The 14800-nt window shown below is 52.0% G+C and overlaps 1 protein-coding gene across 2 annotated transcripts; it reads right to left on the bottom strand.

Moving 5' to 3' along the window:
• Nucleotides 1–541: 541 nt before the first annotated feature.
• KIF3B (kinesin family member 3B) lies at nucleotides 542–14146 on the bottom strand. Of its 2 annotated transcripts, none has more exons than XM_086622858.1 (9): nucleotides 14109–14146; nucleotides 7545–8983; nucleotides 6876–6977; nucleotides 6069–6191; nucleotides 5839–5957; nucleotides 5502–5615; nucleotides 4755–4860; nucleotides 4369–4546; nucleotides 542–4105 (listed from the first exon to the last, which is right to left on the bottom strand). In XM_086622858.1, the coding sequence occupies exons 2-9, from the start codon at nucleotides 8925–8927 to the stop codon at nucleotides 3882–3884; spliced, it is 2349 nt and encodes a 782-aa protein (XP_086478984.1). In that variant the 5' UTR covers nucleotides 8928–8983; nucleotides 14109–14146; the 3' UTR covers nucleotides 542–3881. The 2 variants fall into 2 exon arrangements, with proteins under 2 accessions (XP_086478984.1, XP_086478985.1); XM_086622859.1 differs by having other exon boundaries at nucleotides 3977–4105; nucleotides 4365–4546.
• Nucleotides 14147–14800: the final 654 nt, after the last annotated feature.

The raw sequence follows: 14800 nt of genomic DNA, 5'->3' as shown, positions 1-14800 counted from the left end.
TGGGACACGGCGGCGGGACCCGCGCTCCGCGGCTGGAGGCGTTGCGCGCCGTTTGAAGGCAAACAAGCCGCAGGGGCTGCCGGGAGTTGTAGTCCGCGCTGACGCCGACGCCCCTGCGCCGCTTCCACCGGCGGACTACAGTTCCCGGCGGGCACCGCGCGCGAAGGCTGCCGTCGACTTAATGGCTGCCGCGCTTCTTCCCCGGGATGCGGCGGGAGACCTCCGGTCTCCCGCCGCATCCCGGGGAAGGAGCGCGGAAACGTGAAGTCGCTGAACTTAAATGACAAATCCACTTAATTGCGAAGTCACTTAATTGCAAATGAAGAATGGAAAACGGGAGCGTTTTGATAGATGCGATAAATCTTTATTACACGTTGCGTTTTGGGATCGCTTTACATTGCTAGGTAAAAGAGATGATAAAATACAAATAAATACAAGCTGTAAAACTATGGACAGAACTATTGACAGGTTCTTTTGTCTACAGATCACCTAAGGTGGAGATGGTGGATCTCCAAGAGTTCTCCTAAGGACAGCTGGGGACTGAAAAAGACAGAGAGCCTGGACCACAGAGGGTTAAACCTGCACAGTGCCGCATGGACGGGACCAGTGTTCTCATTTCAGTTCCATCTCTGCATCTCATTCCGGCTTTTGCAGGTTATCTTTTCCAATGGGTGTTTTACCACAGGAGAAGCACCTGCAAGAGTCGCGCTGAGCCGCGGAAAGCCCGGTGCACGGTAACCACCGCGGACCGGAGAGGTCAGAGCAGGATCAGCGGTGTCTCCGGTGCTGAGCTGTGGAAAGCCCGGTGCATGGTAACCATCACAGACCGGAGAGGTCAGAGCTGGGATCACTGGTGTCTCCAGCGCTGAGCCGCGGAAAGCCCGGTGCATGGTAACCACCGCAGACTGGAGAGGTCAGAGCTGGGATCACCGGAGTCTCCCAGACGCTCGGCACGCACTCTGTGCTCAGGGAAGGCAGAATTCCTGCACCTAAAACCCACGCTGAACATGAGCCTGGTCTGATCCGGGTCTGTATGACGGTGCTGGGGCAGAGGTGTGTGTCCCAGCAGACCCAAGCAGCATGCAAACACTTCCAAACAGGCGCTAGACCTACGGCAAGGAGTTTCGGAAAGTGCTTTAAGTCCTACGCTTCCGCGTCAGGCAGTGCTTGCTCCCGGGGCCAAGGGCCAGCTTCTGCTGCATGTCACTTTTTTAAAAAAAGATGCCATTACACAGATCCGAGCCAAGCCAAGAAGGACGTTAAACATTCCTGTGAAGAAACCATGACAGCGCGTGCTGTCCGAGGGCCTCTTCCAGGAGCCGGCTGGATTTCCTGTCTTTGGCCATCAGCCTGCAGGAGTGCCAGGTGGTTCAGAGAACACCCAGAGAGGGCAAAACGTGGCAGGAATGCTTCTTAAAAACTTCAACCCAGAGCTCAGTATGTTTTGGACAGCTTAAGACAACATATTTTATTTTAATATCAGCGCCACTGAGTATCTGGTCGAGGGCAGGTCCGTCGGAATGAGAATCTCGGAGCTTCTGTGCCAACCTGAGGTTGCCCACGAGTACACTAACCAAATCTCCAATTTAAATACAATGACTAAATACGCAGTTTCATCCTTTTTCCACCCTATTGAATTTCTCGCACCTCGCTAATGAACTTCTACAGAATTAAAAGCAGAGCCTTTCTGCCATATCAGCCAGCAGCTTATCAACACTAAAACAAGGACAGTCTGGGTTTGCACCGCCATTTCCACCGTACCGGTCCTGCTACACGGGGAGTTTCCAGCACGACTTTAATACAGAATTCCCTACGGAATAGCAGCGACCGAGGAAGTGTGCGCATGTGCAGACACAGAGGTGTCTGTGGATGCATATTCACATAAAACATACATGGTACATCGCTATGCACATATATCTGATTATATATTTTGTTGCTATTTCAGGTTTTAGACCCCCCTTGTTTAATTTCAATTCTCTGAGCACTTACACCATACAATCATCTTTTAAAATGTCAAAAGTACAGAAGATTATGTGCTAGGGAGGCAGAGGGAGGAGAGGGAAGAGAAGGTGACATTATATTACGCAACGAGAGCCAACTAAAAGGCTCTCTGTACATAAACAGTGCTTTATAAAAAGGAAGATCACACCAGGTTTCCATGTTCAGGGCAAAAGAAATTTGTCAGACGCCTGCTCTCTATAAGCAAACTCCTCTTTCTTCCCCCAAAACTAATATATATATATATATATATATTAATCTTGTGGTCCAGAAAAACCCTCCATGAATCAAAGCAGCCGAGTTAGAGCTTAACTGGGCCCACCTGGGCAGCTGGCTCACCGGGGCACCGTGCCCGCAGGATGCAGAGGTGAGCTGTGCTGAGCGTTCAGGTCCTCCCGCTCGTGGGGTCAGGCAGGACGGAGCCCTCCAGCCTGGGTGACGTCGCTCAGCGGACGCTTAGCGAGCACACAGGGCAGAGTCCACACGCCAGAGCGTTTCTGAAACCAGGCAAGTCCCCACGCACTCACAGACGTCAGCCTGGAGGAAGTCGTCAGTGAAAAGGTTCGTAGGATGACAGCCAACAGCAACCAGAAAAAGTGACATCCCGAGTCTCGATGTACAGTGAACTAAAACTTGGGAATGAGCTGAGACACTAGACAGGGACACCGCACTCCGTCCTTGGCACAGCAGTTCCCCCTCCTTCTGCCCTGCCACACGAGCCTGCAGCATCCCAGGGGCCCGCTTGAGCCACAGGGCAGCTTTCCGACGAGACCATCAAAAGCAGGAGTTCTTCCTCTCTGGTTTTCAAAGTAAAACCCCTGGAATTAACACCAGATGCCATGACCCAGACTCGGTTACTTGTGCTTTCACTCGAGCGGGCTCTGCTTGGGCTGGGAGGTGCAAAGGGAAAGCTGCTAACGTGGGACAGGCGAGGCACAAAGGTACCGAACACGGAACCTCCATAGACACCGCGGAAAGGGACCGTACTGGGAAGAAGGGTGCGCTGAAGGGCAGCTCCACGTTACTGCGCTCTCCCCTCTACCCATCCCAGAGGAGAGAGCAGAGTCAGCCCCGCGAGCCCGCCAGGGAGACAGCTCTGAGCCCACGCCACGTTTCCCGTGAAGTGCAGGAGATGCGGGAAAAGGGCGGTAACGCCACCCCGCAGCGCAGAGACTTCGTACGGACACTGGTCTGCAATGCCGGGGGTGAAGATGGAGGCAAGAGAGAGGAAGAAAGCCGTGGAGCTGGCACTGGTATGCAGGTGTGTTTTTTGACAAGGTGGTTCCTGTTGGCAGGGGTGAGGTCTGCAGGAGGTCAGTTTAGGGGAGCTCTTACTTACACCTGTAAACAAGGACAGGACTCAATTCCTCCTGTGTCCTTCCTAGAGAGCACAAAGCTGCTTTCAAGCCCCCTTCCTTGTCCTACAGCTCTAAAGGGAGGCACAGCTACCTGGTGGTGAGCACCTGCTGACCGCTGCCATCCTGCCTGTTCAGACCAACTTCTTAACCCCAAATGACGATGCCAGTCTTTCAAGCAGGAAGAGGAAAAACTATGCACCTAGTCGAGTTTGAACAGATTCTCTGCTTTTCAGCCTCATTCGGGTCTCGCTATGGAGCTCTGGAGCGGTGGTTCTGTTGAGATGACTTTCAACTCTTGTCTTCTTACTGCCCAACAGCAAAAAAGCCCAGTGCAGCAAAAGAGCCAGTGCAGAAGGAGAGACGGTGACGCCGTGAGGTGATCCCTATGCTTCCCATGGCTTCTAACACATTTAACGTACCTCATGCATTTCTGATTTCCTAACTAAAATCTGGTTCCCACAGAGGCCGAATGCTGAACTGCAAACACGTGTCTTCCTGCGGCTCAGCGCACCTGGACTGGCACAGTCAGTCAGTCAGCAAGGAGGCCATCTCCAGGGAAAGGGGCTGGAGCCTGGCGGGGAGCTCTCCGCAGGTTTTCACGTCTCTGCTCTCAGAAGGCAAAGGCTGTTGGCGCCCTGGAGAGGAGCTGCTGGTTTTACTTTGGAACCAGCCCTCGGGACTGAGGGTAGAGCTGAGAACTATGGGTGCCTGCTGAAGAGGATCCCCCTGATTTCCTTCCAGTTTTAGGCCTGAAGAAGTAAAAATGAAAAAATAAACAAAAAAAAACCCAACAACGTCACCTGTTACTCGTAAAATTAATCTTCCAAAGATGAACTTTTTTACTGCATTTATTTCCTACTCAGCCTCAGCTTTCTCTTTGGCCCGATGTTCCTTTCTCTCTCTCTCTGCTTTACAGCCGAGCTCGCCTTAACTCTCCTGCTGAGAAGCGCTGACAGCAACTGTACTTGCACCTCCACCGTGGGCTGGCCTGCTCACTAAAAGCCCAACTCACCTGGGTTTAGATTTTTGTTTGAAGTGCTCTCAAAGGTTGAAGCGTCCACCTGTATCTCGTCTTCGTCCTGCAGAGCTGCTTCTAGAGCCGCCTGAACTTTGGGAGCAATGGCTGGACCTTCGTAGTCTCTCGTCGTTCGGCTGGGCATGTCGAGCTCCAGTAATACGATATTCTCTGCCTGAGACAGTAAAAGAAGAGTCAAAGTCTGCAGGTTTTCATCCAAATTGTCTCTTTTCCCTCCAGAAGCTTGTTCTGAAGTACTTTATGAATGTATGCAGCACGCTGTACAAATTTCCATCTCACTGAAAACTTACACTCCTTCGAAATTCACGTTCCCCTGGTCAGGAGGGTGAACACACGAAGGTTGTAACCACATCGGGGCTTACCCTGTACCGAGCCTCCGGACGGATCATCATGGACGTCCTGGCATGTTGGCTCAGTGGCCTTTTGTATCCTACAGCAGAGACTGGTCTCTTCATCATCTGCTGGTTACTACAGAAAAATGGATACTCAGTCTATTATACACCAAAACCAAAGACTCCTCTTGGAGTTCATGAGCTAAAACATCTGCAAATTCCACACAGGAATATGTTTCAGGAGAGCAGAAACCACCTAGGCTGCATTTGCAGGAACAGCTTTCTGCAGCCAGAGACAAGAAGGTAAGACAGTTATCCCGTGTCATCTGCTCCCTGCACACAGGGGAGGATTTCTACGTATTTTTACTACTCAGATCGCAGCTGCACCCAACTTTCTAAATGTGCTGTAGAGAACTTTCTGTGTAGAGCCCAGATCTAGCCACAGCTCTTGTAATAATAATTATTTTTGAGAGCTTTCCTATCTAAAACAGGAAAGGAATACGATAGGAATTGACCGCTGTTTTAACAGTGCACGCATGATTACATATCCTAATCTTCCAAGAATTTTCCTATTTGTACATTCCTATTTTATTCAACCTGCTAAGAGGAACAAATTTTTTTTAATTTGATTGTGAAGCCAGAAGCTATGAACTCTAGAGGGCCGGTTTAAATCCCCAGTCCAATCCCTCTTTTGGGGTACCTTGGTCTGGAGAGCTAGAGGGTTTTCTGTGACCTACCTCTGATTCCACCCCAAGAAAAGACGAGAAGTACACTCACTCCAGACGGGTTATGGGATGCAGTTTCCACTGGTCTTCCTCTTCATCAAAGAATGATCTGTTCATGATCTTATTCTTTTCTTCCAAGGGAATAAAATTTTCAATGATCAGGTGCCTACATGCAACCACAAAAATGGGAAATACACAAGAAACAGTTAGCAATTACTTTCTCCACTGCTCCTCTCCCACTGACTTAATGCAGGCCTGGAAAAGGAGGAATGTTTTAGTCTTCTCCCGTTTAAATCTTGTTCCACAAGCACGTGCAATGGGGTCTCTCCCCACCCAAAGGAACCATCTCCGTTACAGTTACTAGCAGGCAATGAAGTGACGTGACTTACTTCAGCTTTAGTTCCCTGGTAAGTTCATTCTGGGTCTGTTCCAGTTCCTGGCGCTCCTTGATGTGCTCTTCTTGGAGATCATGGATCTCTGCCTTCACAGCTTGCAGCTTGGAAAACAACTGGAACAGAAAGCAAGAGCCAAAATCGTAACGTGCCAACGTTCCTCTCGCTTTCACACACAACGTGATTTTATTCCCAACTCACCAGACGTAGGATCATTTTCCTTTTACCTTTTTGAGTTTTTTGGTCTTTATGTCCACCTCTTGCTGAAGAGAACTATAGGTCTCCTTCAGCTCTAGTGTTTCCTCGTCCCGACTTTCCATCTGTTGCTGGATCTCTCGCTCCCGACGTTTCTGCAGAACGTGACGTACAATATTAAAGACACAATTCCATCGGCACCTCCGGGCTGGCACGCGTGAAACCTGCACTCAGGGCGGTTTTGCTTCCCTGGGTTCCAGGGCTTCTGCTTTAGCTTCTGGTTCTTCCTGTCTCTCGCCTTAGGAATACCAGAAGCATTAACTCTTCTCTGTCTTTACTCTGCTACTAAAATCAGACAGTGTGAATAAGTGCTCGAGCTTCACTTAAAGGAGTCAAATGGCATGTTTAGATTCTATTTTTTTTCCTTTTTACCAATTCGTACCAGTCATTGCACTTAAAGAATCACCGACAGAAAATGCACATCAGAAAATAAACTTTCAGCACCCAGTAAACATCCCTCCCTCGAGCTCGCTGCTGAACTCTCACTCTCTGAGGTCTTCCAATCCTTTCTTCACTTACAGACCGCTCCGATCAACACAGGACACAAATCCCTAACGTGAAAAGCTGGAGGAAAACTACTACAAACCTTCTTTGGGTGTTTCACACAATGACAAACACGACACAAGCCCTGCCCTCCTCTTTTGAGATGAATGCTTGCTGTTCAACCGATTTAGAGTTAACCCTGGGCAAATTTTCTTACAGGTTTCTCCTAAGACAATGTTTACAGAAGTTCTGCAGCTGTGCTCTTCACACAAACCAGCAAACGTTCTTCCTTGTACCTGTTCTGCAATTTCCTGTCGTTTCTGTTCCAGGATTTTCTGCTGTTCGTTCGTGTGATCCACAATATTCTTCCCTCCCACCAGAAGCTTGCTTTCCATTGCCTGAAAGCAAAAACCAAGGTCAGAAGTTTCTCTCAGTGACCGCAGAACGTAACTTTCTGTCCTATGGATACAGCTCCTTCAGGGCAGCTCCCTTATTTAACGTTCTCTTTCAAGTCAGCTGCTACAAGAATTACTGTTTCTTAAAATTCCTATAAAATGGTGGGATTAATAAAACAATAACTTGCTTAGAATTACACATTGCTGCAACGTGTGGCGAAGCTGGAGAACCAAAACACATGGTCTCCTGGAAAAGACGTGTTCATGATCTGTGACGGAATTCAGCATTTTCTGTGCTACAGCGTGTCAAGAGATGTATCATCACCACATTTTATGGTGCTGATGGCTTGAGATCCTACAAGATCAGCACATGAGAACAATGAAACGACTCATGAATATTGAAAGATGTAATTAATGGTGGAAATGAAAGGAATTTCAAATTCTGATCTAAACACAAACCACTATCCTGGAAACTTCTTTTGAAATATCTTTCCAAATTGGGAAACCTGCTATTTTTCCCCACAGCCTAAATAAATTACTTTTGAAAAGCATGACAAGGAAGAATCCTACCTTGATTTTAGCACTCAGCATCTCTGTTGCTTCCTTCTCTCGCCTCAGGTCCTCCATTTTCTTCTCCTTCTCTTTCAGCAGTCTCATCTTTTCTTCTGCTACCAAGCTGTGATCCTCAACTATCGCTTTCTTCTCAATCTCCAGCTTTTCTTGTTGCTCCCTCCAATAGTCATCTTTATCGTCTCCTTCATCCTCACCCTCTTCAGTGTCCTCCTCCTCTTCCCCACCATCTCTCCTCCTTTCCCTCCTCTTTCTTTTGCCAATAGACCGTTTTTCCAACTGCGCCTTGAGCCGAGCAATCTCTTCCTGGAACTCTCGTAGCAGAGCATCCTTAGGATCCTCATTCACTCGTGGCTTGTTCTTGATGTTTTTGGCACGGTTGGCGTATCTCAGTGTTGTCAGAGTCTCCTCCACGTTGTAAGAGGCAGGGCCTATGTTGGCCACCATCACAGTTTTGGCATTGCCACCTAATGAGTCTTGAAGTAACCGGGTCAGCTTTGAGTCCCGGTACGGAATGTGTGTGCTTTTGCCATCCACCAAGGCAGAGATAACGTTGCCCAAAGCTGAAAGGGAGAGATTGATTTTAGTCGCTTCCTTTAACCTCTCCCCCTGCGCTCCAGTCTTCGCTTGCCGCTCGCTGCCCGCCAGGTCTACCAGGTTGAGCTTCCCAACACGGATGTGGTTCTCTCCGTCCAGCCCCAGCTCGCTGCACTCAATAGTGATCACAAAAATGGCATGAGATCGAGAGCTGTGTTCGTTCATGTTGGTGGCCCCGACTGAGCGGTTTTGGTTTCCCACGTTCATGACGTGCTCTATCTCTTTGACGCTTTTCGTGACGAAGGAGGACAAATCCTTAACGTACACACCCGTGTCTGGTCTCTCCTTCAGCTCCAGCCGCTTGGACTGATCCTTTGATAACAAGTCTCTGATTTCTTCTTGGTATATTTCCAAATAAGAAGCTCTAACTAGGTATTGCTGATTTTGGGATCTAGAGATGTGGGTGAAGATGTGATCGAACGAATTGGGGATGACCCCTCTTTTCTCAGGATCACCACGCACCCCTTCCATCGTATACGTCTTCCCTGTCCCAGTCTGCCCATAGGCAAAGATTGTCCCATTAAACCCTTGCAGAACAGAGTCCACGAGAGGTCTGAAGGTCTCATCGTAGAGTTCCACCTGCTTGGAATTCCAGTCGTACACAGCATCAAAGGTGAAAGTTTTAGGCAGTTCGTGAGATGATCCCCGCGGGTTCTTCACGGAGACCTGCCCTAACTTGACATCCACGTTAACGACTCTCTCATACGAAGCCGTCTTCTCCTTGCTGTTCATCGGCCGACACCGCACCACCACCCGCACAGACTCGGAGCTCTTCAGCTTCGACATGGCAGCAGGCCTGTGGCTGGCGCGACCTGGTCGATGGATGAGCCCGTGCTAGAAACCTGGAACGGAAACAAAGGAGGAACACGTGAAGGCGGTTCTCTGCAGATGACCATTTTTCACAAAGCCCAACACCTGACTCATCTATTCGAGCAGTGTTTTGCACTCGTTAAGCTGCGAGGGATTTTGGAGAAAAAAACCAACGTACGACGCGAAAACTGAGCCAGGATTATTGTACCACGGCCCGTCCATCAATCGGGGTCATTTCTACAAGCTCTGCTGCAAAAAATCTGCATCGAATCACACCTTTACAGTTGGCAGAGATCCTTTTCTTGATCTTTAAAAATAATCATAATGCTTTTAATGCTGTTTATAAAAACAGTATAATACTGTGCCATCGATTCCCTTTGCAGGCAGCCTTTTGATTTTAAATCTCAGACTTTGAAAACCCAGTGCAGGTTTGCTCTCTCCACATGGCTCAGGCTCTTGAGAGGGAATCAGTCAGGTGCTCGACGTGCTTCACCAACCTACCAAACTTCAAGAGAAATTGTAAATTATACACACAGTATCTTCAGAGTTGCCTGTTCTTACGCCTCCTATGCATTGACAAAACCTTCTCATATTTTTGAGACGTTTATGTTACACATATATGTAATATACATGTGATGTGATGTGTCACCAGGACCATCCTGCCACAGAAGGTTTAAAACTTACGCCTGGGTTTTCTTAAACAGCAGCAGTTCCCTGGAATGCCTCCCAAATGCTTTTTCCCTCTTGTGCATTCCGCTTTTCAAGTCCCCTTCTAGAAGCCTCCTTACAGGATAACATCTGTAACGGGGCTGCAGCAGCAGCGGGGATTCAAGATAAAATCACTAAATCCGGGCATCCCAGCCCCTGAGTATTCTGCATTTCCACACTTGGGAAAACTGATGTTCCCTTTCCTTTCTACCGAGTATCAAGCAGAAAAATAATCGCTACACGACAGTTTTCACAGTCTTGCAATGCAGCTCTCTGCAAAGGAAACCATCAAAGCAGCCGAACGGAGCACAGACTCCCAGCGCCTGCCAACATGGTCAACCAAACCAGCGAGGGGAGGGAATCGCCCCGGGAGAGGGGCTCCGAAATCCGGGGGTAACGAGGAGGCACATTTCCAGCACCGACCTGCCGCGGGGCGAGGGTGCGTGCTGCTGCAGGGCACCCGTCTGGCCCGTGCTGTGCCCCCACGAGGGCACTGCCGCAGCCCGGGAGCGCCCAGGGAAGCCCAGCCGCTCCTCCCGACGGCATCCCGCGGCCCCACGGCTCCTTGTCCTTCTGTCCCACTTCCCAACTTGCCAGTCAATGCTGGGTTGGCATTTGTACTTTTCGCACAAGGACCGCCAGCACACTCAGGGAGCAGCATTCCTCGCTCGCGTTCAGCAGGGAGCAGAAGGGAAAGCTGCAAAGGTGGAGGAATGTAGTGCGAGAACACGGGGCAATGGCTTTAAACTGAAAGAGGGGAGATTTCGATGGGATCTAAGGAAGAAATTCTTCCCTCTGAGGGTGGTGAGGCAGTGGAACAGGTTGCCCAGAGAAGTTGTGGCTGCCCCATCTCTGGAAGTGTTCACGGCCAGGTTGGATGAGGCTTTGGGCAACCTGGTGTAGTGGAAGATGTCCCTGCCCATGGCAGGGGAATTGGAACTAGATGATCTTTGAGGTCCCTTCCAGCCCAAACCATTCCATGATTCTATGATTCCATGAATCTGCATTATGCCTCAACTAATGCTCAGGCAACCAGAGGCCACCAGGGTGTGAGGGGACACCTGCCAGGATGTGCCTGCTCAGGTTTTGAAGGTGAGTTTCAGCTCCTTTCAAATCACTTATAAAAATGTCATGAAGCACTCAGCCCTTCAGCCCACCCTCCTCTTTCTGTAACGTGGTCACCCTCTGTGGAAGGGTCCTGCAATCCCTCGTCAGTGCCTTAGAATCATGGAATCATGGAATGGGTTGGGTTGGAAGGGACCTCAAAGACCATCTAGTTCCAGCCACCCTGCCATGGGCAGGGACACCCTCCACTACACCAGGTTGCCCAAAGCCTCATCCAACCTGGCCTTGAACACTTCCAGAGATGGGGCAGCCACAGCTTCTCTGAGCAAACCTGTCCCAGTGCCTCCCTCAGCTTGAACTCACGCATCTGGTTTTCCGGGGAAACTGCAGACAACCAGGCTTGCTTTAGCTATTTCCAGCACGACTGCTCACGCACATCCATGTTGTTATTTTTCTTCTGGCAGCACCCTTTTATCGGGATTTCCCACAAAAGCCAGCTCTGCCCAAGCACACCAACCTAACAAAACACACGCCACGCTCCTGCTCTGAGCTCCAGCTGAATCAGGTTTAGGAGATTCAGCAGCAATCTGAACTCCCGTTGCACAAAACCCAGTTTGCAGATCCCAGTTCCTCACGACTCTGGGCGGAGAGGAGGAAACCCTCTTGCACCCCCTGGGCATCCGCACCACGAGCTGCCATGTCAAATGGGACAAAAGGACTGTGTTCCCACCAAAGTGAAGATCTAAACAGCACGGCCTGTGGAACGCGGTGTGATTTCTAAAAAGCTTTCTTTTCCCAAAATATCTTTCAGGCAGAGCTCTGAGATCCTGCTGCCAATTGGAACGACACGTAAAGCTACGAGAGGCTGGATACCCCAGGCAGGGCTGGCACACGTTCCGCCTGGCCTCCTCGGGACGTTCTCGCTGCTCCGCTCCCAGCTGGATCTGCAGCAGCCCATGGATTTTGTCCAAGTGTTTTCTACTCGCTAACTGCACATCTCAGGAGAGCTTCCCAAACGCAGGGACGGAGAACTTCAGGAGCAGAGCGAGAGGACTGCGAAAGGAAGCAGCACATTTCCAGCCCAATATCCAGACTGTCAATCCGCGCTCCAAACAACACCGCGAGAGCAACAGATAAACAAGTTCAAGAATTGTACAGAAACCTCAGCCTGGCCTTCGGAATTTCCTTGGCTTTGTGAAGGAAAACTCCTTGTTCCTTGCTATTCCCATGACGGCATGTGGTAGCTACTGGGAGGAAGATGAGGAACGTGCACTGAATTCACCAAATGGGACAACCATCCCGAGTAAGTACCTCACAGCCTGCACAGCGAATTCGAGCTGCTACGGGAATTTCGGATTTCTTCTGAACGTTTCCCTCTTAACTGACCACTCCAGACCTTACTGCTGAGCCAGGAGGAACAGGTATTCCGGAATACCAGCAGAGACAGGAGATGTGACGTGGGGACAAGTGTGGCAGAGCATAAAAAGCGACTCTCCCTCTAAGCACCACGACTAACTGCACACACGGACACCTTCCATACCCGCTGCGGTATTCCCACAGGTCGGGTCCACGAGAGACAACTGTTTTCTGAAAGCTCACGTAACAACCGGTGCTTCATTAACCTGCATCAATCCAGCACATGTTCACACGGACAAATACCCAAATTCGGCAGGAACGCTGAAAAGCAGAGCCTTGGCGTGTTCTATGGAATGAACATCCCAAATCCCATTTGATGGGAAGTGCTGCTTTGTGAGGGACGCTGACTGACACTAAACAATCCAAATTAAGTTAATCTTCACACAGACTGTTTTTTTTTTTTTCCAGAGCATGTATTTCCATCCTGACACTCACCAGGAAGTCAGGAGTGAAACATCCAGCACGTCCCCGCCGCGACGCCTTTGGCAGAGGTACACACTGAACAAAACTCGTGTCATTTGCGGCTCCTCCGGGTGTATCTCACCAGCGTGAGCTGACAATCATTTGGCACCTTCCCCCGTTTCACCCAAAAGCCTCTTCTCAGAGTCACAAATCACTTATTTTACCCTTGATTTGGGTTGTTTTCACAACAACCCACCACGAACCGGCTCCCATTATTCCAGCTACTGCTGTGAGGTTTACTGGAAGCACAACACATGATGTTTCTTCTCAGACTCACCCAAGTGTGTGACTGAAACATAAACCCGATTAGTCGGGAGCGTTTGCATTCACCAGCAACCCCACGGCAACGCTCGAGCTGCCCGGAGCAGCCGGACGAGGACAGCCGGATGAGCTGGGAAGGCCGCCGTGCCACCAGCTCCTCTGCCACTGGGAGGGCACTTTGTGAATGAAATGAGTCCAGCCTAAAGCGACCTGGGCCAGGTCCCCACGAGTCAAGGTCACAGCTGAGGTGGATGGGTTCGAAGATGTGCCGCAGGTGACCAGGAGGGGAGGGTGGGCAGAAATCCGAGCAGTTTTATTTCAGTCAACACAAGGTTGTGCCTGAAAAAACAAGCCATGCCACAACCCGAACACAGGCGAAGGGAACCGCCTCTCGCCAGGAACTTCCAGGATTCGGGACCAGAGCACTTGGCCAGCCGTGCCCAGGGAACACCGCGCTCCCACCGGGCACCCACCACTCACCTGTGGGCCGCTGGTGGGCTGAAGTCCTGAGGCCTCTCCCCTTCCCGGCTTAAGTTTAAGGATCTCGGGAAGTTTCTGGATACGCTGCCTAAACCCTTCCCTCCTGGCTCCGCACATCTCCAGGTACCACTTAAAAAATCCATGGCTTCCTGCAGTTTAATTTCGGATATTTGTGGGTTCCTGATGTCTGGGCTGAACTGCGTGAGCCTTTTACTCCTTCGGGAGCCAACTGTTCCCTCCGCCGCCGCCCTCCTCCAGCCTCCCCACCGACCCAACCGGACACCCCCGGTGCCGCTGCTGGAGCCGGGCTGGCGTGTGCCACCTCTGTTCCACGCGGTGCCCGTGGCCACCCTCCGTCACCCCACGGGCGTCCCCCTCCCCCGGGAGGCAGCGGGTACCGGCCCCCCGAGGTCATTGCGGGTGACGGGCTCGCCCGAGCATCACCCGCCGCCCTCGCCGCCGCGACACCGGGCGCAGCGGGGACGAGGTCCCGGGGTCAAACCGGACCCCTAGTCTGCGGGACGGGGCCAGCGGGCCGTGCCCGCGGGGCGACCGGCGGCAGCGGAACACCGGCCCGAGCGGGGCCGCCGCCCGCGGGCTCGCCCCGAGCAGCCCGGGCCTCCCGCCCCCTCGCGCGGCCGTGCCCACCCGTGCGAGCGGCAGCGGCTGCACCGGCAGCGGCCGCCCCGGGCGCGGCACCGGGGGAGCTGCGAGGGCGGCGCTCGGCGGAGCGCGCCGGGCCGGGCCGGGCCGGGCCGGACTCACCTGCGCCGTCACCATGGAGCCGCGCGGCCGCCTCCTCCCGCGGCACCGGAAGCGGCGCGCGGCCCCGCCCCTCGCCCCTGACGCACTTCCTTGGCAACGCGCGGGCCCGCCCCCACGCCCGCACTTCCGTGGCGACCGGCCCCGGCCGCGCCGCCTCCCGCGGCCGGCGGGGCCCGGATGGAGCCGGGACAAAGGGGCCGCCGCTCCCCGGATCTCCCGGTGTCCGCCCAGCCGGGGCCCCGCGGGGCTGCTGCCCGGCCGGGGCAGGAACGCGCTTCACGGGGCGGTGAGCCGGGAACACAGCGCCGGAGGAAGGAAGTTCGGTGCAATAGGAGTGAATACAAAATCAAGTTTTTATTATTACAAAAAAATAGCTTTTTTTAAAAAAAAAACCACAACAGTTTCTCTTAATACACCCTCTTCCCAATGCTCCCCGGAAAGGCGGCGCTCGCTCCGCGGGGCTGGGGGACACCGAGGAGCACCACGGGCTCCCCTGGGCCTGGGCCAGGACGTGGCCAGAGGCGCTGGAGCTGCCAAATCCCAGGAATTTCTGGAAGCCAGCACTGAGGAAGCAAGACACAGGTCTTTCCCACCCTGACGCGCAGGGTACCTTCACGTCCAGCCCTCTCGCTTGCTTCCTTGAGCCTTCGGACTCCCTCAGAACATTTCCAAGGAGGCAAAAATCCACCACC

Source organism: Tauraco erythrolophus, chromosome 18 (assembly GCF_009769465.1).
Source record: "Tauraco erythrolophus isolate bTauEry1 chromosome 18, bTauEry1.pri, whole genome shotgun sequence".
Lineage (NCBI taxonomy): Eukaryota > Metazoa > Chordata > Aves > Musophagiformes > Musophagidae > Tauraco > Tauraco erythrolophus.
Note: the sequence above shows the minus strand (reverse complement) of the source record. Positions and strands in the feature narration are given on the sequence as shown.

What these genes read in the sequence shown, in the direction of transcription:
- KIF3B (XM_086622858.1), bottom strand. Translation starts at nt 8,927, where the DNA reads ATGTCGAAGCTGAAGAGCTCCGAGTCTGTGCGGGTGGTGGTGCGGTGT. An exon ending in CATCCCATAACCCGTCTGGA is followed by an intron (nt 4,861 to 5,501) that starts GTGAGTGTACTT and finishes ATTTTTCTGTAG; the next exon opens with TAACCAGCAGATGATGAAGA. An exon ending in AAACAAAAATCTAAACCCAG is followed by an intron (nt 4,106 to 4,368) that starts GTGAGTTGGGCT and finishes TTACTTCTTCAG; the next exon opens with GCCTAAAACTGGAAGGAAAT.